This window comes from Urocitellus parryii, chromosome 9, assembly GCF_045843805.1.
Source record: "Urocitellus parryii isolate mUroPar1 chromosome 9, mUroPar1.hap1, whole genome shotgun sequence".
Taxonomy (NCBI): Eukaryota; Metazoa; Chordata; class Mammalia; order Rodentia; family Sciuridae; genus Urocitellus; species Urocitellus parryii.
Window position 1 is genome coordinate 92900232 of NC_135539.1, and position 27375 is coordinate 92927606.

Sequence of the window (27375 nt, forward strand, 5' to 3'; positions counted from 1 at the left end):
CAAAAGAACAGTGTATGAGAAGCTGGTTTTCTCACAGTCATTATGAGGTTGAATGTCTTAGGCATAGTTGGGCATAGTGCCGTGGCTGGGAAAAGTGGAAGAAAACACTGTTCTCCTCGTTTCTTTGCAGTTATCTACAGAAAGCTTCTTTGTACCAGGAATTGAACTCACAGCACTTAACCACTGAGCCATGTCTCCAACCACTTTTATTTTTTCAGACAGGGTCTCACTAAGTTGCTGAGGCTGGCATTGAACTTGATATTCTCCTGTCTCAATCTCCCAAGTTGCAGGTACAGGCATGTGCCACCATGTCAAGTACCACATTGATATTCTTTTGGTCCCACTACCATGTGGTTAGAAAATTGGAAAAATCAAAGAATCACTTATGTTTTTATTAAATACTGTCTCTACAAAATGGGAAGCCATCACTGGCCTTGTATATCTAAAGACCAACTGACAAAGTTTGTAGAATTCTCCAAAATATAAGTTATCACTATAGTGATAACTTGGAATTTTAGTGTTAAAAGACACTTGTCTTGAATGTAATTGGAATGGCATCACTTATAAATTAACCCCTGCAAACTGCATGAGTTATGATCCAATAAAGACAAGATTTCACACCAATTACTATAATGCAGTCCTGTATAATATAATACCATTTACAGGATTCAGAAGGAAATTAACTGGTTTCAAACTCATGTTATATGGAAGGATACAGAGCTTGTTGGGGTAGAACATGAATGCACATTGATGGGATCCGTAATTGCTTTGGAAAGCACAGAATATTTTACTAGGAAATTGAAGAATGGACCAGTCTGAGTTTATTTGGAAGGCAAATACTGGGTTTATTTGGAGGGCAGAAGCAGGCCGGCTGGCTTCTGGGCACTCTGTCAAGGGAGGGCATCCTGGATGTGGTATATACAGACCCTATTACTGAGAAAGATCATTTCTGATACAAACTAGCAGGAGATACACAGGCAGATGAACTTTTTAATTTGAACATGAATATTGGAACTGTTACTGAGATTTTGGTCATGGGTGAAGTTATAATTGATTATTTTAAAAAATTTTTGCATATTTCAGGAACGGTGGGTCAAGCATTTAGTGATTTTTTTTTTTCCCCAAAGGTTTATGTTGTTTAGCCCTTTTTTTAATCCGGAAAAGAATGTTATTGGCTCTTGGCTCTGGCATCTGAATTCCCACTACTCTCCTGGACTCTGGACACAGTTCTGGAGTTTAAAAAGAAAATATTCAACATCTTTAGCCATGTCATAGGATAACTCATTTACCCTCCTGTTTAGTTCTGTTTTATTTTCTGCAAGCCATGAGTCTAATGATAATTAATATAATTTGCCTTTGGGAGAATCAAGTTTGGAGTCAGGTTTTAACTTGCATGTTTTTCTTTGGCTTCCTTTTTTGGTAATACCCTTAATTATACTTCTGCAAAAATTGTTTACATTTATGCTAATAGTGGTAATAAGTGCCACAATCTTAATTTAATGAGGCCAATAACTTGAGGTTTCTGGTTTTTTTCCTATAGTCAGTTTTATTTGAGAGTTTTGTGATTAATAGGCATAATTATTTTAAAATAATCCACTTTTTTCAGGAGATACTGCACCTTTGATGGAAAAAAAGATATTAAGTGCAGCCACACATCCTGTTGGTGGTGAAGAGGCTACTGAAGTAAATGCTAATGCCCAACCAGAAGCTCCAAATCTAGTTTTGCAATCTCTGTTTTCACTAATACGAGGCGAAGTTGAGCAGTTGGATTCAAGAGCACTTCCTCTTTGCCTTCATCAGGTACCACATTAAACCCTTCACTTTCAGCTTCACTTAAATTCTGATACCAGTATTTGTAATCATCTAAAATCCAGTGTTCTGTAATTGCTTCTGACCCACCTAGGGTTGTTGAATCCAGATGAAGATGACCAATGGCTGGATATGTGGCTGGTGGATTGGCATATTACTGACTAGTGACCACACTTTGCTCTTGAATAATCTCATCATTTGGATAATGGTTAACACTTTTTATTCAGTGATTAAGCTGTATACAAATAGGAATCAGTGTGACAACAACTTAGTAAACACTGATTAGATGCCAAAATTATGCTAGACATGGGGGGTGGGGGGATCACTTATCAGGGAATGTCCTTAAGAGAGCTGTGGAAGCTGGGGTTGTGGCTCAGTAGTAGAGTGCTTGCCTATCATGTGCGAGGCATTGGGTTTGATCCTTGGCACCACACAAACATGGATAAATAAAGTTTTAAAAATGTTGTATCTGTCTTTAAAAAAATTTTTTAAAAGAGCTGTGGAGAATAAGAGAAAGTTACAAAGATACCTAAATGTAGAATTCTGTATTAAGTGTCGAAATAGACACATGGTTAAGGTTTAGCACAAAATGGGCGATTAACTTTGTCCTGTAAGCACTAGGGAAAAGAAGGTGGTCCTTGGGCTGGGTTGTTCAGGATGATTAGGTGCTCACCAGATGACCCAGTGAGCTGCTTCCAAAAGAGACATCAGCGTGTAGAAGACACAGCTGGGACAATGCTGGAGATGAAGGTGGGAAAAGAGACAGGTGAGACTTGATAGCTGGGGACCATAAGGCGTTAGTTTGAGAGGCTGGGCGTTGTTGTTGTTGTTATTGTTGTTGTTGTTTTTAATAGATATGTTTTTTCTTAATTTTTTTTACTTGTAAATGGACATAATATCTTCATTTTGTTTACTTTATTTTTATGTGGTGCTGAGGATCGAACCCAGAGCCTCACATATGCGAGGCAAGTCCTCTACCATTGAACCACAACCCCAGCTCCAAGGGCTGGGTGTTTTTTTAATAATGAAAATTTCAGGACTAAATTTGTTTTTATAGTTTTTGTTTTTGTTTTATGATGTTAAGGATCAAACACAAGGGCCTTGTGCATGATAGACAAATGCTGTACCACTAAGCTACAGCCCCAGCCCCCTGAAATTCAGTTTGAACTTTAGAAACATAATTCTTCTGATGACTAGGAGGGTAAATTGGAAGATGGACAGCCTGGAAAATAGGCAGCCTTTCCACTCACTGTCCAGTGAGTGGAAATTCTTTTTACATAAGAGCCCATTCAGGAAAAATAAAACTGCATTTTTTTTCACTTAAAATAATTGATATGTGGGAATGGAAAAAGTTCTACTTTTTACATTTACTAATATATCATTTTAACTTATGTGAGACAAAATTAAATAGTAAAATCTTAAAAAAAATAAACCCAAGGTAGGAAAATGTATATTTTTAGAAATTTCTATTACCTCCTTTGTGAACTTGAGGCAGGCCTTTGAGAAAATATGTACTGCTGTTTGGCTCCTAGACCATTACTGACTTGTCATTGTTGAGGAACTCCAGCACCAAGGCAGCCTTCTAATCTTTCAGCCTCTGTAGCGTTTGCTCAGTAGGTTGAGTTTGCAAAGGGTATTCACAGTTCATGTTGTTTTATCCTCCAAACAACCTGGAGTATTAAGTATTATCATCATCTATTCACAAAGGGGGAAAACAAGGCTCCATCACAAAGCATGTTTTTATAACACTGATGCTAGAATGGCTTTACTCCATTTTAGTGCATCTGTTTTTGAAGCAACCTGGAAGAAATTTGAGTATAGGAAATATCCTAAATAATATTATTGTGTCAAAGTATGATTTCTACAAGTGAATAATGGCATCTTAGGTTTGTAGGAGAGCATTCTTGTAGCTAGTATCATAGGTAATTGCCAACACACATGGCTCTGAACTCTTGACTAGCGTTCTGTACAATGTGCAGCACTGTGTACATAATTCCAAACACCATTATTCAATTGTGAGCACTTGGCCTGGCCTTTTGTTTAATATCAAAACAGAATCAAAAAGTTAGTGTCCATGAGGTCTTCAGCTGATAGTTGGTAAAATAAAAATAAAATGAATGGATGTAAAGGCCTCACATAATGTGGCATATTTGCTTTTTAATTCACAATAAATAGAATGATCTTTTTATTCATGTTATACCTTTTTAAGCTTCTGTAACGTTTTTCTCATGAAAGAAGATTGCTATGACTCTAAATACAATAGAATGTGTTTATGTAAAGACTGGAGAATGCCTGTGTTTGCTCAGCTTGAAATGTGTCAGACTTTAGAATTGTTTCCTGTGCCTACAAAGCTCTTCTGAACCAGTTAATTAAGAGTCTTCTTACTTTCATATTAGAAACATTTAGAGTTTCAAAATTTTTATTTCTTCCAAATTTGTCATTAAACCCAAATAGTAATTTAATTTCCTCTGGCTTTCTTTTTCATTTGCTTGTTTTTAACAGATAGCTGAGTCCTATTTCCAGGAAGAGGACTGTATCCTTTCTTAATTACTGGAAGAAACTCACTAAACCCTTATAGAAACTCACCAAATCCTTATTTTTAAAATGGGGGTCTACATAATAAAAAGTATAAATCATATGGTTCTAGTGGATTTTGACAATTTTAGTACCCATGTAACTACTTCAGAAAGCAAGGTTCTGAAAATATCTGTCACTTCAGAAAACTCTTAAAACCACCCAAAGTTGACCTTCCATGAATAAACCCTAGTTTTACCAAATTAAATATTTATATTCAAGAAGGAGGAAAAGGACATTTTGCTGAAAATAAGATGTAAAAATCTTTTGGATTTTCTTTCTTTGAAATTAAACAGACATAAAAGTCAAGTGATATTTACATGATGGAGCATGTCAGATATATTACACATTATCTCATGACTATCTTATTACAGCTAGAGTCATGTGTTACTTGACAGTGGGGATATGTCCTGAGAAATGCATCATTAGGTGATTTTGTCATTGCAAATGTCATACTAAGACAGCTATTGTGTTGTTAGGTCATTGTTGACCAAAACATTGTTATGTGGTACATGACTGTATATAGCTGCAAAGGAAAGAATAGTTCTTCACTAGTAATAAACAGAATGAAGATTGCTTTTCTTTTGAAGGGATGGCCTAGTGTACACTGTCTAGACAGTTTACTTTTCTTTCTAACCTTATTGACTTTCACCTTTCTGACCAGATTGAGGATAATCAGTTATTGTCCTAAACCCTGTCAAATTAACTGAGGTACTTCAAAGAAGGACAGTTTGCTTCCTAAATATGTTGGAACTCTAGTGAAATGAAGAGGGAACTCACACATGTGCATTCATTCCCTTTCCTTGCACCCCACCCCTTCTTCTTAAACAAAGAATGAATATCTGATATAGAGCAATGTAGAGCAATATCAGCAGCCCTGGGAAGCTCCTAGAAATGCAAGTTCATGGGCCTCAGAATCAGAGCTTCTGAGGGATCAGACCCATGAATCAATATTTTTTAAAAAATATTTATTTTTTAGTTGTAGTTAGACACAATGCCTTTATTTTATGTGGTGCTGAGGATTAAACCCAGGGCCTTGCCCTTGCTAGGCGAGCGCTCTACTGCTAAGCCACAACCACAGCTCTTTTTTTTTTTTAGTTGTCAATGGACCTTTATTTTATTTATTTATTTATATGTGGCGCTGAGACTCAAACCCAGTACCTCACACATGGCAGGCAAGCACTCTACCACTGAGCCACAACCTTAGCCCATGAATCAGTATTTTAACAAATTTTTCAGATAATTTTTATGTTCAATAAAGTTTGAGAAACACTGGTGTATTTAAGACATGGCAGAGGAAAGAACAAATTGTTCCCATTTCTCCTGGGCCTATTTTAGGATCCCAGGGATATCTTTAAGACAACAAATGAGAGGGAGAACTGAACCTCTGAGTGTTTATGGAAAGGACGCAAAGCTAAACTGTGAATTTTTCTCTTTCTTTTTTCTGGGTCAACATTTAGAACACTGCCCAGAGGAAGGTAGAAAATTGGACAGTGTATCTTGACCACAGAAGATGCACATATTTGTGATACAGATGGGAAGGCAAAAGTTTGTAATAAGATCTACATAAAACTGGAATCACATGACACTTTTGAAAACCACTGTAGTAATTAAAATTTTTAGAAAAGATCCATATAATTTTTGCTCACCATTGTCTGGACATGTGGTCTTTTGGTCTTATAAGAGAAAAGCACTCAGTGGGAAATAAGTCAAGGATGAAGGTTAGCTGAAACCAGAAATAAACACTTATGTCTCAGGTCACATAGTTGCTTGACAGAAAGTAATTTCAGGAGAAAAATTTCAAAAAGGAAAACAAATAGTCTCCCAGATTCCATGTGGGTTCTATTGACTCTGCTAGAAGTATGTTAGCAAGCAGGCACTCTTTGAGCACGAAAACCTTTTAATTCCTGCTGTTTGCTGATAATATGGAATCCATATAGCTACTGCATAATATACTAGAATAAAATTTATCTACTTCAAAACCAAGAAGCATTACTTTAGATATGTTTAAATTTAAGAATGTCTAGAGTTCTCTCTCTCTCTCTCTCTGTGTGTGTCTGTCTCTCTCTCTCTCTCTCTCTCTCTCTCTCTCTCTCTCTCTCTTACCTTGTTTAAGACATTGTTTTTCAAATATGGGGTTTAATGTAAATAGTCTGGATTTCTGTTTTCCTCAAATTTTCTATTCAGATGAGAAAGCAATGAAATTCATTCAGCTTGAACGATTATATCATGAGCAATTGCTTGCAAATCTTTCTGCCATTCAGGAACAGTGGGGTGAGTATAGACTAATATAGAATGTGAAACTATCTCTAATCTAACAAATTTGTTATTTGCCGGGTGCGATGGTACATACCTGTAATTCCAACAACTCAGGAGGCTGAAGCAGGAAAATTGCAAGTTCAAGGCCAGCCTCAGGAATTTAATAAGGCCCAAAGTAATTTTAGCAAGATCCTGTCTCAAAAAAATAAAAAGGGATGGGGATGTAGCTCAATGATAAAGTTCCCCTGGGTTCAATCCCCAGGGGAAAAACAAGAAAAGAAAGTTAACACATTTAACCTGGTTTTATAAGTCAGAAATTTCTAATCATGTTAATATTGCAAAATATGGAACTGGGGATATAGCTCAATAGAATGTTTGCCCATCATGCACCAGGCCCTGAGTTTAATCCTCAGAGTCATGAGGGCCGGGGGAGGGAGGGACAAAAAGGAAAGATTTTTCAAAAAATGTAGCATTTTTATCATGTCTATTTCACTGTGAGAAAATTGTTTTCTTTGTATTTTGCTCTTTGTACTAAGTGCCAAGAAAAGAACACTTGCAGCTATTTGTATTTCTTCTGAACATATTGCATGCCCTATTGGCTAATTCAGTCTCTGGGATGGAATTTACTTATACTTCAAAATAATAACTTAGCTATTTCTGTTAACTTTTTGGTGTTTGAGAAGATAATTTTGCATATTAATTTTTATCAGTGGTTCAGTTAACATTTTTTTCCTCCAAAATATTTTTTTAAGAGCCAGTGACTTATAAATATTTTAAATTTAGAAACAAAATGGAAAACTGTACAACCACATACAGTTACACCACTAAGGAATTCAGAAAAAGGATTTAATGGTGAAGATTTTGAACGGCTTGCTAAATTTTGCACAACACATCAAGAGTAAGTATGTCAGAATTTAGTTGCAATGAGTTACAGTAGAATGTTGAAGAAGCATTGTATGGAGTATTGAAATACAAGGGCCTTTGTTTTGTTGATGTTTTCAACTACAGAAATTAAAATGGGTATAATAAAATTTTAGGTTTCTTTCTCAGCTCTTACTGTTTTTTACATTGACCTTGGTGAACAGTCATTTTACATAGGCTCAAAAGATTCTTATAATTAGTAATTTTAAAATATAACATCTAATTTTGACATCTTTTTGTGTAAGAGATTAGGCAATCCAAATGAACTTAATTCTACATTAGGACTTCTTTATTAATTTTACCCCCCAACTCCCACCCCCAATTTTTAAATTCATTACTTGAAGACTCAGGTTCTGAACATGTGGGGGCATGATAGTGTTCATTGCAGCCCTCTGAGGCTCAGGACTTGAGTCCTCAATATGAAGGTGAAAGGCTTTCTGTTCTGTTAATAACTTTTTCTCCTTTTCTCTCAGACACATGAAGAGTAAACAAAAGCTCTATTTATTAATAATGAAACATTCCTAAGTAATTGTTGCTTTTGTTCATGCAGAAGATAGATAACTTGCTGTGGGACCTTATTGTTTTGGAGTCGGCCTTTGAAGAATGATTCTAGATTCATTCATCTCTCACAATAAACATTCTCTTATGTTTAAAACAGTATTTTCAAGGATTCTGAGTTATAACCTAGTTTCTTAGCAAATTAAAATAAGTTAACTTTCAACCTTGTAACATTTAATAATCATGGAATCTTTTAAAAATTTTTTTTTGAACTTCAAAATAATGTATGCCAGACACAGTGGCACATACCTCTAATACCAGCAATTTGGGAAGCTGAGACAGAAGGATTGTGAGTTCAATACCAGCCTGGGCAACTTAGTGAGACCTTGTCTCAAAATAAAAAGGGATGGGGGTATAGCTCAATAGTAGAGTGTCCCTTGGGTTTAATCCCCAGTAAGAAGAAAGAAGAAAAGAAAACCTCCAAATACTCTAAGTACTGCCCTTTCTATGGAACTAATAACTTCTTATCATGTTACAAATGTTTTAAGTATTTAATAAACAAATATTTGGAGCATAATATGAGTGTGGTATCTTTAGATAATTGCCCCAAATTATTACTCATAATTTTAATATTAAAGAATATTCTCAAGTTATAGATAGTTAAGCATACAAGCTTGATAAGTTTTTTTCCACATACATGTATGTCTACATGAGTACCACTCCAGAGAAAGATCCAAGATTCAGAACATACCACCTCTCAGAAGGCTCCATCATGCGAGTACGAAGTCCATACTCACCTTCCCCCCATGGTCACCACTATCTGAGTTCTACTTTTGCCTATTCTGTAATTTCATATTATTGAAATTGATATTGCATAGAATAAGAATTGCTGTATCCAGCATTGTGTCGCATTACGTGGTTGCATGTAATGGAAGTTTACTGTGTTTATTGGTGTGCAGATTCACTCTATGACTGTGCAATAGCTTGTCCATTGTGTTGTTCCTAGACCTGTGAGTTGCTCCTGGTTTTTGAACATTATGAATTATAAAGTGGCTATGCATTTTTTTCATGCCTTTGCTAGATATACTCATATCCCATTATGTTGGGTATTACCTAAAATTTAATATTAAAAAGTTACTTTTCTGGTAATTTGTTTCCATGGATAATTTTAACAAATCATTTTTTGCCAAAATCTATTTTAGATTATGACATAAACTGAGATTTTAAAAATGTGTGTGAAATTGTCTTTAAGTACCTTATTAGCAAAAGGTTAACACTCTGTTTTACTTCAGGATTTTTAGCATTTATAGCTTCCTTGGGGGTTTTCAATAATAATTGGCTACCTAAGGAGTTTAACACATGATATAGCTGCACTTTGAACTATGTAACCCTGTGGTAATGTTTCAGCTATGGAAATGTTCTGTGCTAATATTAGAATCCAGAGAAGCTGTATTTTTTTTTATAGCCATTTCAGTGACATTTGTTTGGAAGCATGCTGTACTTAAAAAATTTTTTTCTTTCTTTTTTCTACAGTCCTCTTTTATCCAAACACAAGGTAAGTTTGTTTCTTTTGAAAATACTTATTGGGAAAATATTGTCACATGTCTGTTGTATGGACTGTTTTAGAAAATAAAGAAACATTTCTCAAGTTATTTCAGGTTTCTAATTTAATGCAACAGTTTCCAAAAATGTTTTTTTTGTGTTTTATTTGGTTGATGTTTTAAAATTTTTAGATAACAGCTATAGAAAAGACCCTGGGAAGGCAATGCTTTACACGGTTAATAGTGTCTGAAGATCCAAAGGAAAGAGGAGCTACAGCCAAAGAGTCAGGTATGTTTTTAAATTAAGTTAGGGAGGAATGTAAAAGATACCTATTTCCTTTAATATTTTGTTCAGTGTTATATCTGAACATTTTTGTGTCTACACCTCTTGTAGAAAAAAATACCAAAGCAAAAATTTTATGATGTAATTCCATTTTTAGTTACCCAGTAGTAGATAATATAAAATATAAATTCTTGTAAAAACATAAAAGTATTTTCATGTTTTCAGCAGGCGGTTTTATGTATCTAACAGAATATTAAAAGATTGTACAAAAGTGCTCTTAAATGGAATTGTTTTTGGTGTATTTAGATGTCCTTTTTTGTTTAAAAAACAAGCACCGAATGGACTTTACCAGATATCTTTCTATAAATCTAGATAGTTAGTAGTTTGGTGTTTTGATAATTTATTTATAGCAATATATCCTTGTCTCTCCTGTGTTTTATACATTGCTATACACACTAACATATAATTTGTATATATATACTTCTAAAACATTTATGATATATTTTATATCAACCTATGCCTTTTGTCAAAAGATTTTTAGAAACTTTTTTCTAAATAAACTTTTGAAAATAAAAAATAAATAAGTTTTAGGGTGATTTTCCCCCTGGCATCTGATTTCACTACTAATGTATATCCCAAGGTTTATGTTCTAGGGCCTGAAAGTCCTCATATTGAAAAGGAGGTATAAGGTGGTTTGAGGGGTTTGTTTTGGTTGAGTGACCCTGAAGATATAAGATGCTACCATCAAGTAGCCATTTCTTCTTTTAAAGTACTTTTTAATTTTTTTTTAATCTCTATCCTCTTTTCCCTTTTGAGACAAGGGGGAGATAATGCCTTGAGTCACCCCTACTATACTCTGTTCTTTCTGTCTGTTTTCTACATTTTTGAATAAGAAACCATAGTAAAATAACCTTTATAACCATCTTAAAAGGGCGGGGAGAATCCCTAAATAGCCACCTAGTTTGAACGTGGACGTGTCTCCATATCTTACACATTAGGAAGAGTGCTGTTACAGTTCTTTAGAATCTGAGACTCTGCACTGGTTGCTGCTCAGCACTAGCTTGGCCTTTGCATGGCTGCATGTGGATGGAGAAACTGATGTACCAACTTTAAAGACAATAGCTGAGTGCTTTGCTTCTCAGCTAGAACCTGGGACTTCTGGTTTCTAATTGAGCACAGCATGTTTTTTTTGTTTTGTTTTGTTTTGTTTTGTTTTCCCACAGCATGAGTAAACTGTAGGAATTGGGGATTATCAAAGGCTTCAATGATTCAGATATCCTATTAACAACCATTTTTGAAGGGGTGGGGACTAAGTCCTGGAGGAGGATGTCTTGCCCCAGCCTGATAAAACAATATGTTTTTAAGAGAAATGTCAGCAATGGGGATGACTGTTCAAATGTAGTGTGGAATTCTTGCCTTTTGCATCATTGTGTGTGTGTGTGTGTGTGTGTGTGTGTGTGTGTGTTGTGTGCATATGTGATGTTTTGTATTTCTAAAGATGGAATAATTGTTTTCTCATTAGTTTGTAAATACATTGGACCTATAGATAGTATTTGTTACCATTAAAGTGATATTTCAGTTCACTAGATACAGTACTTAAAATAGTTGTATTTTGTCCAGTCATGGTAGTTGGTAAACTCACTTCCCACTCAGCATGACTTCTTAGACTGACTCAGTAACTTTTCAGTCACTTATGGTTTTGTCCTTTTTTGGTTTTGGGGAGTGTTTGAGAGGTTTTTTGGAGGGTGGTTGGTTTTAGTTTTGTCTTTTGGTATTGTGGATTGATTTGGGTGATATACAAGATACATTCCCAGTCTTTTTTATATTTTACTCTGAGATAAGGTCTTACTGAGTTGCTGAGCATCTTGATAAACTGCTAAGGCTGGCCTCAAACTTGTTCCTCCTGCTTCAGCCTTCCAGATCCCTAGAATTATTGTCATGCACTAGCATGCCCAGCTTACTTTAGTTCTTTTTTATTATTTTTAATGTATTTTTTGTTTGGGTTCTGGGAATTAGACTGGTGTAAGCCACATCTCCAGTCCTTTTAATTTTTTTTATTTTGAGATAAGGTCTTGCTAAATTGCTGAGGGTCTCATTAAATTGCTGAAGCTAACCTTGAACTTGCAATCCTCCTGCCTCAGCTTCTGAAGTATCTGGGATTAGAGGTATGCCACCACACACTAATCGTTAAATAGTCTTATTTTGATTCCTGAGGACTTAGTTCTATTCAACTCCAAACTTCATTAGATAAATCTCATTTTATTCAAAGTTCTTCTCTGCTCTCCAACTGCCGGGACTAGGAGCAGAGGGTACTGCAGCTGGAGCTACCCAGATTAGTGCTTAGGGCTGAATCAGGTTGTTCTGTTGTAGGGAAGCATGGTGAGTCCAGAAGGACCAGCTGATCTGCTGTTCTGTCCCCAAAATAACTGACCTCAGCTGGGGGTAGCACACCCTATTTCTCTGATGTGGATGTCTCTCTGCCTTGTGTTTTTTTTTTTTTTTTAATGTATTTTTTTAGTTGTAGGTGGACACAATACCTTTAGTTTATTTTTATGTAGTGCTGAGGATCGAACCGGGCCTCCCATGTGCTAGATGAGTGTTCTTCCGCTGAGCCACACCCCAGCCCCTGAAATCTTAATATAGCATTTAAGAATTCCCTTTTCTTTGGTATGGTAGTGGCCTCAGTTGTTAGTTGGTTATACAGTACCCATTAAACTAAAAAGCAAACAGAATAAAATTCTTATTTTATCTATCTTGTAAGAAAAATATTTTTAAAAATATTTTTAAGATACTGACGAGCCTTTATTTTTTTCATTTATTTATATGCAGTGCTGAGAATTAAATCCAGTGCCTCACACATGCTAGGCAAGCGCTCTACCACTGAGCCACAACCCAGCTCTGAAAGAAAAACATTTTTTTTTACATTATTATTGGTACATTGTAGTTGTACATAATAATGGGATTTATTGTTTCATGTTTGTGCATGCATATAGCATAACAATATAATTTGGCCAGTATCAATCCCTAACACTTCCCACCTCCATCTCCACCACCCACTCCTTGGTCCCTTTCCTCTACTGATCTTCCTTTGATTTTCATGAGATCCAACCCCCACAACTACCTTTTTTTTTTTTCCTTTTCCTCTCTAGATTCAGCATATGTGAGAAAATATGTGACCCTTGACCTTCTGTTTGACTTATTTCACTTAACAATGAGTTACATTCATTTTCCTGAAAATGATACAATTTCATTGTATATATATCATACTATGTGTATATACAAGCTATATTCCCAGTCTTTTTTATATTTTACTCTGAGATAGGGTCTTACTGACTTGCTAAGCATCTTGATAAACTGCTAAGGCTGGCCTCAAACTTGTTCCTCCTGCTTCAGCCTTCCAGATCCCTAGAATTATTGTCATGCACTAGCATGTCCAGCTTACTTTAGTTCTTTTTTATTATTTTTAATGTATTTTTTGTTTGGGTACTGGGAATTAGACTGGTGTGAGCCACATCTCCAGTCTATTATGAAGGAAAAATTTTTTAATATTTATTTTTTAGTTGCAGTTGGACACAATACCTTTATTTTTATTTATTTATTTTTATGTGGTGCTGAAGATCAAACCCAGGGCCTCACACATGCTAGGCAAGTGCTCTACCACTGTGCTACAACCCCAGCCCCATAACGTATTTTTTTTAAGAGAGAGTGAGAGAGAGAGAATATTTTTAATATTTATTTTTTAGTTTTCGGCAGACACAACATCTTTGTTTGTATGTGGTGCTGAGGATCGAACCCGGGCCGCACGCATGCCAGGCGAGCGCGCTACCGCTTGAGCCACATCCCCAGCCCAATAACGTATTCTTTTATTGCTACCCTTTGCTTCCCTGCTTTAAGAAGTTGCAATTTCAAAATACCATTTATTAAGGGTATTAAGTTAATAAGGTTTTTACTTTTTCAATTATATTGATAATTAAATATTCATCTTAACATGATTTTAAATAATGTCTGTTAATTTTTATATGTAAAGGGTTATTTACTGAATGTTTTGTGATTGTCTTCTCTAAGAACACTATAATGCAACAGATAGAATTTGTATTTGAGAGGTTAGAATATTGTGTTCCATGTTATTCATACATCCTTTCTCTTCCTTTCCATACAAAGCATTGTTTGGAATTTTAAAACAGCTTATTTGTTTTCTTCTTTAGAGAGTGATACTTGTCTTGGCATGGAACCAAGTAAAGAAAGCCAACATACGGAAGAGCCTCAGGAAAGCAGGCCCAGCTGTAATCAGATGGATGGACAGGCAAATTCCCCAAGCCTTCCAGTAACTGCAGGAAAGGACCACACGGAGCCGCTCTGCAGCACGGAAGCCACGCTGGAGCTCCACACCCAGCCCTCCGAGACAGCCTGGAGCAGGTCAGAGCCAGACTCTTCAGAGAATGCTTGTGAGAATGACAGACGCTTGCAGGCTGCTGCCACAGAGGACCGACCAGATGTGGCTAAAACAGGGGGCATTGCTGAAGACCCTCAGGTGTTACCTTCTGGTGAGTCAGTGAGAGAACCATTGATCTTACCAGGCTGTGACCATATATCATGTCCTGTGTTGAATTCCAAGGGAAAATATTCACAGTCACGAAGGAAAGAACTCCAGTTGCCCCTAAAGGATGTTTCTGAGGCGGTGCCAGAGGACCAGCCTGAGAACAATGAATTAAATGAGCTGCAGCAACCTGATCTCACAGACAGTGATGGAAAATTGCCACAGGGCCAGACTGACTCTGAAGGCTCAGAGAATGTACTTTGTGAAAATAATAAAATATCTGACTTAAGTACATTGCTTCCAGAAGTGTATATGGCCCCTGAGGAAAAGGGAGATAAGGAAGACCAAGTCAATAAGGAAACAGAAGACTATTTGAATAGCCTTTTGGAAGGATGCTTAAAAGATACTGAAAATCCTCTTTCCTATGAAGACAGCCAAGACGAGGACTCTGATCTCCTTCAAGATCTTTCTCCAGAGGAAGCATCCTACAGTCTACAGGAGAATCTGCCTTCTGATGATAGCTGTCTTTCTCTTGATGATCTTGCCAAAAGGATAGAGATTGCAGAGGTAAATTAGAGATAAAGTAAAATGAAATTTTAAAAGCTGATACATGTACAAAATATTGCTTTTTTTTTTAAGTTTTCAAACATGGTTTGAAACATGAGGGAAATTTTTTAGTTAATGAGCTTTTTATCATTACTATCTTTTTTTTAGTTGTTGATGGACCTTTATTTATTTATTTAAATGTGGTGCTGAAAATTGAACCCAGTGCCTCACCATGCTAAGCAAGCGTTCTACCACTGAGCCACAACTCCAGCACTTGTTACTGTCTTTATTTTTTGTAGGTATTGAATAAGATAACTTGTAATCATTATGTTTATATTTTAATAAGTTATATTGCATGTCTCCAGATACAATGAGTATTATTATTTTTTTTTTAAAGAGAGAGTGAGAGAGGAGAGAAAGAGAGAGAGAGAGAGAGAATTTTTTTTTAATATTTATTTTTTAGTTCTCGGCAGACACAACATCTTTGTTGGTATGTGGTGCTGAGGATCGAACCCAGGCCGCACGAACGCCAGGCGAGCGCACTACCACTTGAGCCACATCCCCAGCCCCTACAATGAGTATTATTATGAACATGATTTTTTAAATAGTCTTATGGTTTTTATTTGGCATACCCAGGAATTATGATGAAGACAAATAGTCACATTCTTTAAGGAAATCTTATGTTTCTTCTTATATGTCTGTAAGGTTACATATAGTATGTACTCTTACATATAGTTTCTTCCTTTTGTTAATATATTTTTAGAATTCTCTAAAACAGTATAACAGGATGAAGGAAGCATTTTAAAATATAATGAGACTGGCAGGTAGTAGATAAATTTTTAAGCTATTAAGTTGCAGGGAGGGGGAAAAAAAAGGTCAAGGAAAGGTGACCATTCTCTTTTGTTTGATAGTACAATAAAGAAGTTCAGAAAAAGGAAAGATAAAAGCCATACCAAAACTCTCGCCCCCCTCACCAAGGCTGCTGTGATGGGAATAGTGGAATCATTTTGCCTTGGTTCCAAAAGGATTCTACCATTTCACCAGTCTCCTGAAGTTGCTTTTTTCCTCTCTAAACCTGCTTGCTTTTCTCTGAAAATTAGGATCCGAGCCGACTTTCTTTTTCTTAACCCTAATTTTTTCTCATATTGGCTTTATGTTCCATTTATACCCGTTATATTTTAATTTAGCATTATCATTGAAAAAATGACCTCAGAGAAAATTTTAAAAGTATCAAAGCAAAAGTATATAACAAAATATAGAATTCTGTGAAAAGCTTTCTGAGGTAATTTAACTATTATATTACTAGCTTCCTTTGTTGCCATTTAGTCAATTCTCCAGAGTATGGTTTTTCTTCTTAGTTGTTTTTTTTTTTCCCCTTTGACAAAATTAGGTAGATTTTAGTAAAGCACTTGTTCTACTGTTTATTTTTCTGTTTATTTTAACCAGACCACTGGATTGTAATTTATAACTAGTTGTCCACAAACTATGAGTTTTGCTTCTTGATTTTCTCTTAACAAAATTATTTAATATTGCTTAATGTATGCAGAGTTTCTGTTTGGGGTGATGACAGTTTTTAGAAATAGTGGTAATGGCTATACAACATTTCAAATTGTATATTTAAAAAGGTTAAAATGGCAATTTTATGTTATTTATTTTTTTATTTGTTCATTCATCAATCATTCATTTCACCACAATTTTAAAAGTCATTTTTAAGTAACAGCTCAATAGTGTTTATGATAAAGTGTTAGATACAATATTTATTGTCTTACTTTTAAAAAAAAAAAATTTTTTTAGGGGCTGGGGTTGTGGCTCAGTGGTAGAGCACTTGCCTAACATGTGTGAGGCCTGGATTCGATCCTCAGCACCACATATAAATAAACAAAGTTAAAAATGCATTGGCAGCTAAAAAAATATTTTTTTTTAAATTTTTTTAGTTGTTGATAGACCTTTATTTTATTTATTTACATGTGGTGCTGAGAATTGAACCCATTGCCTCACACATGCTAGGCAAGCGCTCTACCACTGAGCCACAACCCCAGCCCCTGTCTTGCTTATTTTTTTAAATATTTTTTTGTAGTTGTAGATAGACAGAATGACTTTATTTTATTTGTTTATTTTTATGTGGTGCTGAGGACTAAACCCAGTGCCTCAAGCATGCTAGGCAAGTGCTCTGCCACTGAGCTACAGCCCCAGCCCTGTCTTGCTTATTTTAACTAGATCTTTGGTACAGGGAATTAGCAAATTATTGAGTTACTATTGCGTATTAAATGGCATATTCCTTCCTCAAACTCATAAAACAGTGTCTCTTTTCCTCCTAAAATAGCAGCTAGCAGTGGAAGTTATATGTGCTTAAGGCTCAAGGTTGTCTTTTCTGGGAAATTAATACCAAATGACCCCTTTTCCTAAAATTCTATTGCACTATTAAGTTAGGCTATTTTAGGGACCCCAAAAGATACATATGATTAGCAACACTAGTTTATTTTCCTTTGATAATTCTAAATAGATGGTTAAATGTTTGCTTTCTGTCTACGTAATCCCTTCTCTATTTTGAGAGGTATGTTTTAGTAAAATGTAACTGCCAGCAGAGGAGGTCTTGAAGTTTCAGAGCTAAAAATCACTAATGCTTACTGTTATCTTAATCCTTAAGGATGAGGGTTTGGGGCTGGGGCTGTAACTCAGTGGCAGAGCATTTGCCTAGCATGTGTGAGGCACTGGGTTCGATCCTTAGTACTGCATAAAAAAAAATGCAATTCATCTCAAATATAATAAATAAATAGATAAACAAACAAATAAATAGAATGAGGGTTTGGATTAAAATATCCAGGTCAATTGGTTTTTTGCTTATCAGTGCAACTTACAAATTTTTTTATTTTATTGTTTGATGCTGAGGATCAAACCCAAGTTCTCTACCACTGAATTATGCCCTAACTCCTAATTTTTAAAATTAAAAATTAAATCCTATTTTTAAAAATTTACGTACAAACATATAACTTTTTAATTCAAACACTTTGTTTTGCTTTCAGTAAAATATTATTAAGAGGGCTGGGGTTGTGGCTCAGTGGTAGAGCACTTGCCTAGCATGTGTGAGGCACTGGGTTTGATTCCCAGCACCACATAAAAATAAAATAATAAAATAAAGATATGGTGCCCACCTATAATTAAAAAATAAGCATTAAAATTTTATTAAGAGCTCTCTATCTAGTGCTGAGGATGCAGTGAGGGATCAGATACAGTTCTTAGCCTTCTGTATTATCTTTAGGCTATCACATTTGGCTAGTTTTACTACAGTTGTTTCTGAAATATTGTGTATGCTTCCCTCCTTTTGTGAGCATAGTTTCTTAATAACTAAACATTGGAATAGTAATTTTCATGCCCTTGGGAGCCACTAAGGCACCTAAGCTTACTCATCTCCACATATTGCTATTTGTTTTTTTCAGTCCTCTACTCTGTTTCCCAGTCTCCCTATCATTTCTCCCCCATCAGTGATTCTGCACCACACTGACTACAAACTTTTCCTACCTCTGTGTTTTGGGTAGACTACACTGGTATGCTCTTTCTTTGCTAGTTTTCTCCCCTTTTTTTTTTGTCCCTTGTTTTTCTGCGTTGCTCAGCTTTGGCTAAACTTGGTTTTGATAACCACTGCCAGCCCAGTGGAAGCACTTGTTTTGTTGTATTGTTTTAAACTATTAGATTCATCATGTAAAAATAAAATAAATTTCACAAAAGTTTGTGGAGAACTAAAAACATCTCTGTTATTTTATTTTTGTGGGGTTTTTTTTTGTGTGTGTATGTGTGTGTGTGTGTGTATGTATTGCTAAGGATCTGACCCATAGTCTCACACATGCTAGGGAAGTGCTCTACCACTGAGCTACTCTATTACTTTAATTTATTAATATAGTGACATGCATAGATGAAACATTTCTAGGGTTGGTAAATATATCTCAAACTCAAATAATTTTGCTTAATGATAGCTTAATATCTGATGTATTGCTTATCTTTTTTGTGTAAAAAAGAAAAAAATGACACCTATCATCAATAGTGTAGTCTCCAATGTTATAAAACAGCACCATGGCCAGGGTTGTGGCTCAGTGGTAGAACGCTTGCCTAGCATGCCTGAGGCACTGGGTTCAATTCCTGGCACCACATAAAAATAAACAAATAAATATGAATAAAATAAATAAATATAAATTAAAAATAAATATAAATAAAATAAAGGTATTATGTCCATCTACAACTAAAAAGATATTTAAAAAAAAAAAAACACCAAAAATGCCAATGTACATATCTGTAATCCCAGCAACTTGGGAGACTGAAACAGGAGGATCATAAGTTCAAAGGCAGCCACAGCAACTTAGTAAGGCCCGAAGCAACTTTGCAAGACCCTGTCTCAATAAAAGGGGCGGGGGGCTGGGACGTGGCTCAGTGGTTAAGCACCCCTGGGTTCAATCCCTGGTCCCCCCAACAAAAAAACATCAAAAGCATTTATCCTCATTTCATAGGTGTGTTTGTGTCTGTGTGTGTGTGTCTGTGTGTCTGTGTGTGTCTGTATGTTGATAGTGATTAAACCCAAGGTCATTCTACCACTAAGCTACATGCCCAGCCCTTTTTATTTTTTATTTTGAAATAGGGTCCTGCTACATTGCTGAGGCTGACCTCAAACTTGCAATCCTCCTGCTTCAGCCTCCTGAGTGGTTGTGATGTGATTATAAGCATGTGCCTCCGCACCCAACTTCATTTTATAGATTTTTAAGAAAAAAATTATCATTTATGCAGTATTAGATAGCAAATTAGAGAGTTATTCATAAGGTCAGGCATGGAGACGAGTTTGCAGCCAACATGGGGCAACATAGTGAGACCCTGTCTCAAAACAAAAAAAGGGAGAAACTTCTTTCATTCAGTAATATTGTGAGCAAATTTTACACGAGTCTTATAACATTACAAATGCAGTAATTAAAAATACAGGTAAGGATATTGCACAGATGAAGCCTATAATCTAACAGTTGTCTGATTCTAAGTGTGTTGTCTTTCTGCATTTAGTATCTTTTTTTTAAAAAAGAGAGAGAGAGAGAGAGAGAGAATTTTTTAATATTTATTTTCTAGTTTTCGGCGGACACAACATCTTTGTTTGTATGTGGTGCTGAGGATCGAACCCAGGCGAGCGTGCTACCGCTTGAGCCACGTCCCCAGCCCTGCATTTAGTATCTTGAGGTTTTGACAGAAGATGAAATTTTATTGTGATATTCATGATATACTGACATGATTTTTTAAAAAAATATTTTTAGGTGTAGGTGGACATAATACGTTTATTTTATTTATATTTGGTGCTGAGGATTGAACCCAGTGCGTGCATGTTAGGCAAACATTCTACCACTGAGCCACAACCCAGCCCCTGACAAGATTATTTTAATGTCAGAATCCAAGACCCCATTGCCCAGAAACTGATAATGCAAATAAATCATTGATTTGAGTGGTTCTGGAACTTGGAAGGATCTTCGCTTTAAACTCTGCAGCTTTTCCATCCTCTAGCATGAGAATTACAGGGAGTGGCTAGCATCAAAATTTGAAACTATTTATCTCAGTAATAGAGTGCTCACCTATCATGTGTGAGGCCCTGGGTTTGATTCCCAGCACCAAAAAAATAAAAGAGGAAGAAAAAAATTTGATAGCAGAAATATGCTATGCAAATTCAAAGAAGCGTGATGACCCAGCCCCATACTAGCAATAAAAGCCCACTCAGCTTTCCTGTCTTTTTGTAGATTGTTACATATGTGAGGGTAAGGGAGTTTTTTGTTTTTCTAAATAAGTGACATGTAAATTGAATATTGAATTTTTAAAAAAATTTTTTAATGTATGTTAATTAGGTATATATGACAGCAGAATGCATTTTGATTCATTGTACACAACTGCAGCACAACTTTTCATTTCTCTGGTTGTACACTATGTAGCATCATACCATATATGCAGTTATACTTGTACATAGGGTAATGATATTCATCTCATTTCACCATTTTTCCTGCCCCCATGTCCCCTTCCCACTCCTCCCTCCCCTTTGCCCAAAGCTTTTCCATTTTTCCCATGCCCTCCCCCCATTATGGATCAACATCCACTTATCAGAGAGAGCATTCGGCCTCTGGTTTTTGGGGATTGGCTGACTTCACTTTGCATGATATTTTCCAACTCCATCCATTTACCTGCAAATTCCATGATTTTATTCTCTTTTTATAACTATTATTATTATTTTTTAGTTGAGATCTCTATTACTCAGGCTGGCCTCAAACTCCTAGGCTCAAGTGATCCTCCTGCCTCAGTTTCCAGAGTAGCTGGGACTACAGGATGAGTCTGTTTTTAAAACATTGAAAGTAAACCGGTGTGTTCAAGATACCTGTATGTAGTCCCAGCTACCCTTGTGGCTGAGGCAGAAGGATCACCTGAGTTCACAAGTTCAAGACCAACCTGGGCAGCATAGAGAGACTCTATCTCAGAAAAAGAAACAAAAATAAAGAAATAACAAAAATGAAAAACAGTATATAATTCAGAGAATCCCTATGTGAACAGATATGATATGTCATATGGAAATAAAACTATTCATTTTTCTTCACTAATACATATGTATATAATCTACTTATAGAGATGACATGTGTTTATTTTAAATGATTCAGATCCAAATGATTTTTCTTGAATGATCCTGTTATTTCTAAAAGCTGGTGGAGGAACCACATTGCTAATGCTTAGGACTTTAAGAAATCTATTAATCTGGGAGAGGGCAGCTCATGTTCCTTACTCTTTGTCTAGATTAACAGCATTTAGTTAGATGTCTGAGGGTCTATTTTTCTTGAGCGCAACAAAATCTAGAGGAGGAAGTAACCTGGCACTGTCTAGTGGGGGAGAGAAATGACAGCACAAAATTGTGGTTGGGTTTGACTTCAGCAAAGCTATCCAGTTAAAGTGGCTTCTGTGAACTCCTCATCCCTGATGCCTTTTACTTGAGGTAGCTGTCTCTTGCCTAGATCACTGAGATCAGGGAAACTACTTAAGATTAGCTGCTCTAGGGTTCTCTCACCAAGTTAAGATAGCTAACAGTAAGCAATAGGGCTTTATGAAATTGTATAGGTAACTGTTTCATGGGTCTTAGAGAAAAGAAAAGCGTTAAAACAGTGATCCTTGTGGTTCTGCCCAGAGTAGCTCTTTCAAAGGCAGCAGGTTAAGTCCAGCTTCCTTACAATAGGAGAAAAAGGGTTTATGGAGCATGGTTGACCCAGGGTTTATGTAGGTGTCTAATGAGCCCCCAGGGGAAGACCCAGAGATTACCCATTCTTAATTTAGGCCAGATGGTGTCATCTTTCCCTTTCAATTTTTATCTTACTCTTTAAGTGTTCTAATTAGTTAATGTATGTCTTAATTGTCAGGTTTCTTGAACCCACCTCCTTTTCCATTTTAATTACTTTTTAAAATTTATATCTTCTTCCTGAATTTTTTCAATGGCTACTTAAAATTTTGCCCCATCCTTCATTTCACCTTTCCAACTCAAATGGTTTTACGTTTTAACTGTATAAACCTGGGGTCCCAAACTAATACCCAAGGGCCCAGCTAGATAATAGAGGTAAATGAAATGACTTAAATGTAGAGTGACAGGAAGGGTTCCATGCCTTGTCTAGAAAGATTCACTTTTGAAGTTGAAGCACTCTATAATTAAATTAAATACATCCAAGGGTATCAATCTGACATATAAGCCTGTTTTTTTTGTTTGTTTGTTTGTTTTGTTTTTTAGAGAGAGAGAGAGAGAGAATTTTTAATATTTATTTTTTAGTTCTCAGTGGACACAACATCTTTGTATGTGGTGCTGAGGATCGAACCGAGCCGCACGCATGCCAGGCGAGCGTGCTACCGCTTGAGCCACATCCCCAGCCCTTAACGTCTATTCATGCCTAAAGTGTGCAAAGTGCCAAGCATAGTACCTGGCTCCTGGTGACTTCTCAGCAAGTGCTAACTGCTGCCATGTTCCTTGGTCACTGAAGTTCATAATGTTTGACCTTTGGAACTATTTATCTAGACTTCTTTTTTTTAATGTTTATTTTTTAGTTTTAGGTGGACATAATATCCTTATTTTATTTTTATTTGGTGCTGAGGATCGAACCCAGCACCTCATGCATGCCAGGTGAGCACGCTACCACAGAGCCACATCCCGAGCCCCTTATCTGAATTTCTACTCAGGGAAGAGGCATACTTCCCATAAAGTTTTGTCCCCAGTGTAATCTTCCCTTGTTATTATAGGAAGACACTTATTGTCTTCTGCACCAAATTGCAGATTCCGTAAGGGTAAGGATGCTGCTGGGTACATCTTATATCACTATAAAACCAACATAGACCATTGTTAATAACAACCACTATATCCAATAAGGCTTTTTTTCCCCCCAAGTTCACTTACAACAATAAATAACCTTTGAAAATAGATTGTTTTGATAATTTTCAAGGAAAACCTACATTGTTCAAAGAAGTATGTTAGATACTGTCCTTATGTAAATTCTTCATCTGTGTATTTATTTACTCTTTGGCATGTTTATTGAGCACCTACTATGTAATAGAAACTGGAGAGAGGGTAGTGAATACAGATCAAGTCCCTACTCTCATGAAACTTATTTTCTAGAGGGAGAGACACATAAACAAGGTCATATAAAATTAATGTAGTTTCAAATATTGGCAAGGGCTATCAAGTAATTTCACAAGGTAAGGGGATATAAAGTAACTTAACTGATAGTTTTTGGTTTTTTTTAAATTTTTAATATTTTTTAGTTGTAGATGGACACAATAACTTTATTTTATTTGTTTATGTGGTTCTGAATATTGAACCCATTGCCTCTCATATGTGAGGCAAGTACTATACCACTGAGCTACAATCCCAGACCCATTAACTGGTAGTTTTTTTAAACAACTTTATGGAAGTTAAAAAGTGGGTGGTAGCTGACATTCTTACCATTTGTTTTCCTATCTTAATATTTATTAAATTGTCCCTTTAAGCAAGCAAAACAAATTATAAAAATATGAAGTAATGCCTAATCTAGAAATTTACTTAATGAAACTCCTTATTTTAAACAAAAAACTCTTTCCTTCTTACCATAATCTTTCCAAATTCCACACTGACTCACTCCATCATAATTTGTCTTTTTCCTATTTTGCACTTTCTCCTTATTGCAGTGCTCTAAAATTCAAGGTTGTGGGTTTGACCACCTGCTCTTTCTGAAGATGGTTTTTCCTCCATGTAGCTGGCACCCCTGGGTCCAGCTGTCACTACTTCTTTTAATTTGCTATAGTAATGGCCATGACATTAATCTCTTTCCACGAAAGGTTTTCTATCTAATCACCCATTTCCCCATGTCTCTAGATTGGCAAGTTTAGCCATATGTTTAAATATCTCCTTTAAAAAAAAAAGGTGTGTGTGTGTGTGTGTGTGTGTGTGTGTGTGTGTGTGTGTGTGTTTGAGAGAGAGAGAGAGAGATACCAGGGGTAAAACCCACGGCCTCATGTTTGCAAGGCAAACACACTACCACTGAGGTACCACCCCTATCCCCTAGTTTAAGTATCTGAAATGGGGAAATATATAAGATTAGAATTTCTGGCAAAAATATGAACTCATTAGTTTTATTTGAAAGTTCTGTTCATCCCATTTTAATTGTATCAAAAGATATGACACGCAGCTGGGGCTATAGCTCAGCGGTAGAGCACTTGCCTCATACATGCAAGGCACTGAGTTCGATCCTCAGCACCACATAAAAATAAATGAAGATTTTTAAAAAAGAAGAAGAAGAAGAGGGGCTGGGATTGTGGCTCAGTGGTAGAGCGCTCGCCTAGCATGGGCGGGACCCAGTATTCTATCCTCAGCACCACACAAAAATAAGGGCATTGTGTTGTGTCCATCTACACCTAAAAAATAAATATTTTAAAAAAGAAGAAGAAAACAAGTAAATCTTTTTTAAAAAAAAATATATGGCGGGCTGGGGGTGTGGCTCGGGCGGTAGTGCGCTCGCCTGGCATGCGTGCGGCCCGGGTTCGATCCTCAGCACCACATACCAACAAGGATGTTGTGTCCACCGAGAACTAAAAAATAAATATTAAAAATTCTCTCTCTCAAAAAAAAAAATATATGGCACAAAGCAAAATTTTCTTAGTCTTAGAAAATAAGATCTTTTCACATTGGGGAAATGGCAAGAGATTTAATCCTGAGTTTATATTCAAACTCTGCTAGTTACTGGGCAATGCAAGCTTAAGCAAGTTACTTAAGCTCTTTTAAGTTTGGTGTCTTCATCTGTATAATGGGTCTGGTAAGGCCTATAAAAGAGAGTTGTGAAGATTGAACGCGGTATGTTATCTAAAGACACAGGATACACTATAGTTCTCACTGTGGTACCTAAAACTAAATGAGCAAGCAGAGACAATCACAGGTGTTTGTTTGTTTGTTTGTGGTGCTGCTGGGTATAGAACCAGGGCTTTTTCCTTGCTAGGCAAGCTCTCTACCAGGGACCTACACTCCCAGCACATCACTTGTTTTTTTAGGGAAGAAAGCTAGATGTAAATTTGAAAGTGCTTCTGCAGAAAAATCATTGGCATTTAAGGTATTTATAATATACTAATACCATTTATGAATGTTGTCAGTTTAGTTGGAAACCAAGCATATGTTTTTGCTCAAAATTTACTAGCCTGGAGGTTCTGGATTAAGTTAACCCTATATCATTAAAATAATATTTGATATCTGTTTTCTCCTTTAATCCCATGAGCAATGAATGTGTTTACTCTAACAGCAGTCCATTCTGAATGTTTTCCTTATCCTATTAGGAATTACTATTCCAGTAGAGTTGCAAAATAATTTTGTTTTTATAACCAGTTCATTCTGAAAATGCTGCGTAAGGTGGTCATTGATTTTTGAGGGCAAGTTTATTTGCAAATATAGAGGACCCAGCCAGATGGATTTTTTTAAAGCTCTGCATTTATTCATAAAGTTCCACCAATAACAATTACATTAATTATGGCGCAGACATCCTTTTTGTTCTCAATAGAAGGGTTTAGCATATTTTGTTTGGGTAGGAAACAGTTTGCTAATTGAAATGAGAAATTAAATTTAGTTTTAAAGCTGTTTTTGAGCTTTTTAAGATTCTTCATCTGTCTCAGCATGCATAAAGTGGTGGGTTCAATCCCCAGCCCTACAAAAATCAATCTATTTTATCTTTTAATATTGACATTATAGTAACAACAGCAAAAGAAAACAAAATATTTTTTAAATTTTATTTTGAGGCAAGTTCTCATTAAGTTGCCCAGGCTGTCCTCAAATTTGCAATGCTCCTGCCTCAGGCTCCTGAATAGGTGGGATTATAGGCATGTACCACCAAGCCTGGTTTAAAAATGTTTTTTTCAAGAATAATTTGGAGGAGACACATTGCAGTGCGTCCTAAATCAATATTTTATTTTCTTTAGAAAACCTTGGCATACTTTAGTGACACCGTAAGCCAAGACCATGACCCTGTTTGGGCTTACTTGCCCTTTGACCATGGAAATAAGGCAAGCCCACCAAAGTAGTTTCTTGCTCTGTCCCAATGGAGCAAATAGGAATTTTGTGTGATGGTAGGTCTAAGATCTCTGTCCCAGGCTCTTGCAAAAATGAAAAAGGACAAATCCTGTCATACCTCCTGATTTCTAAGAGTTTCCAGGTTGGTGGACATCTTTTTGCCTCAAGTTGGTCCCATCCTCCTTTGTTCTTCATCTATAAGACCAGAAAACAGTTAGGGGGGGAAGAAAACACCCTAGAGAATATCCCTGAAAAGAACACCCTTCTTCACTTAGGACAGCTGGGACAGGCCCTCCTGAAACAAAAGATTTTTATAGGGTTTTTTAAAAAAGAAAATATGTGGTTAGATTTTTAACAAAGAATTAACGGATGAAGGGAAGGACAAGTCAAAACAAAATGTTGATTCATCCCACACAACTCACAACTGTAATTTCTCATACTCTGCCTCTTTCCTCTTTAAAAAAAAGTTGCCCAAGTTCATTGCTGCCCATATAGTGAATAAGGTGGGATTGCTTGATCAGGCTTGTGTGCGTTAAGAGTATGGCTTCCATAGCAAAACACCCCACAAGTTGAGCAGAGCTAAGGTAGGGTCTGAGCAGCTGCTGCATCAGGCCAGCTCTGGGTCCAGGTGGTACATTCTGTGCTTTTCCAGAGGACTTTAAGAGCTTTTCTTAGTCTGTCAATATCCATTTATTCATACTTACAATATTGTTTGTGCTTATTTCTTGCTTTTATGGATTCCAAATTCATATCAGAAAGATAAAATTAAAGTAATACCACACCTTAGAACTATTTTTAATCTGAAAAAAATTTTTTTTCAAAGTTAAAAGAGCACCTTAAAAGCTCCCAGAAT

General features: G+C 36.1%; 1 protein-coding gene across 1 annotated transcript in view; it reads left to right on the top strand.

Annotated features, from left to right (window-relative positions):
- Positions 1–27375, top strand: part of Cnst (consortin, connexin sorting protein) — a 97385-nt gene that overhangs the window by 60490 nt on the left and 9520 nt on the right. The window contains exons 3-9 of the mRNA XM_077802369.1: positions 1607–1800; positions 4312–4342; positions 6571–6657; positions 7426–7540; positions 9595–9616; positions 9795–9891; positions 14091–14989. Coding sequence (XP_077658495.1) covers positions 1607–1800; positions 4312–4342; positions 6571–6657; positions 7426–7540; positions 9595–9616; positions 9795–9891; positions 14091–14989 — 1445 coding nt within the window. The remainder of the gene's footprint in view (positions 1–1606; positions 1801–4311; positions 4343–6570; positions 6658–7425; positions 7541–9594; positions 9617–9794; positions 9892–14090; positions 14990–27375) is intronic.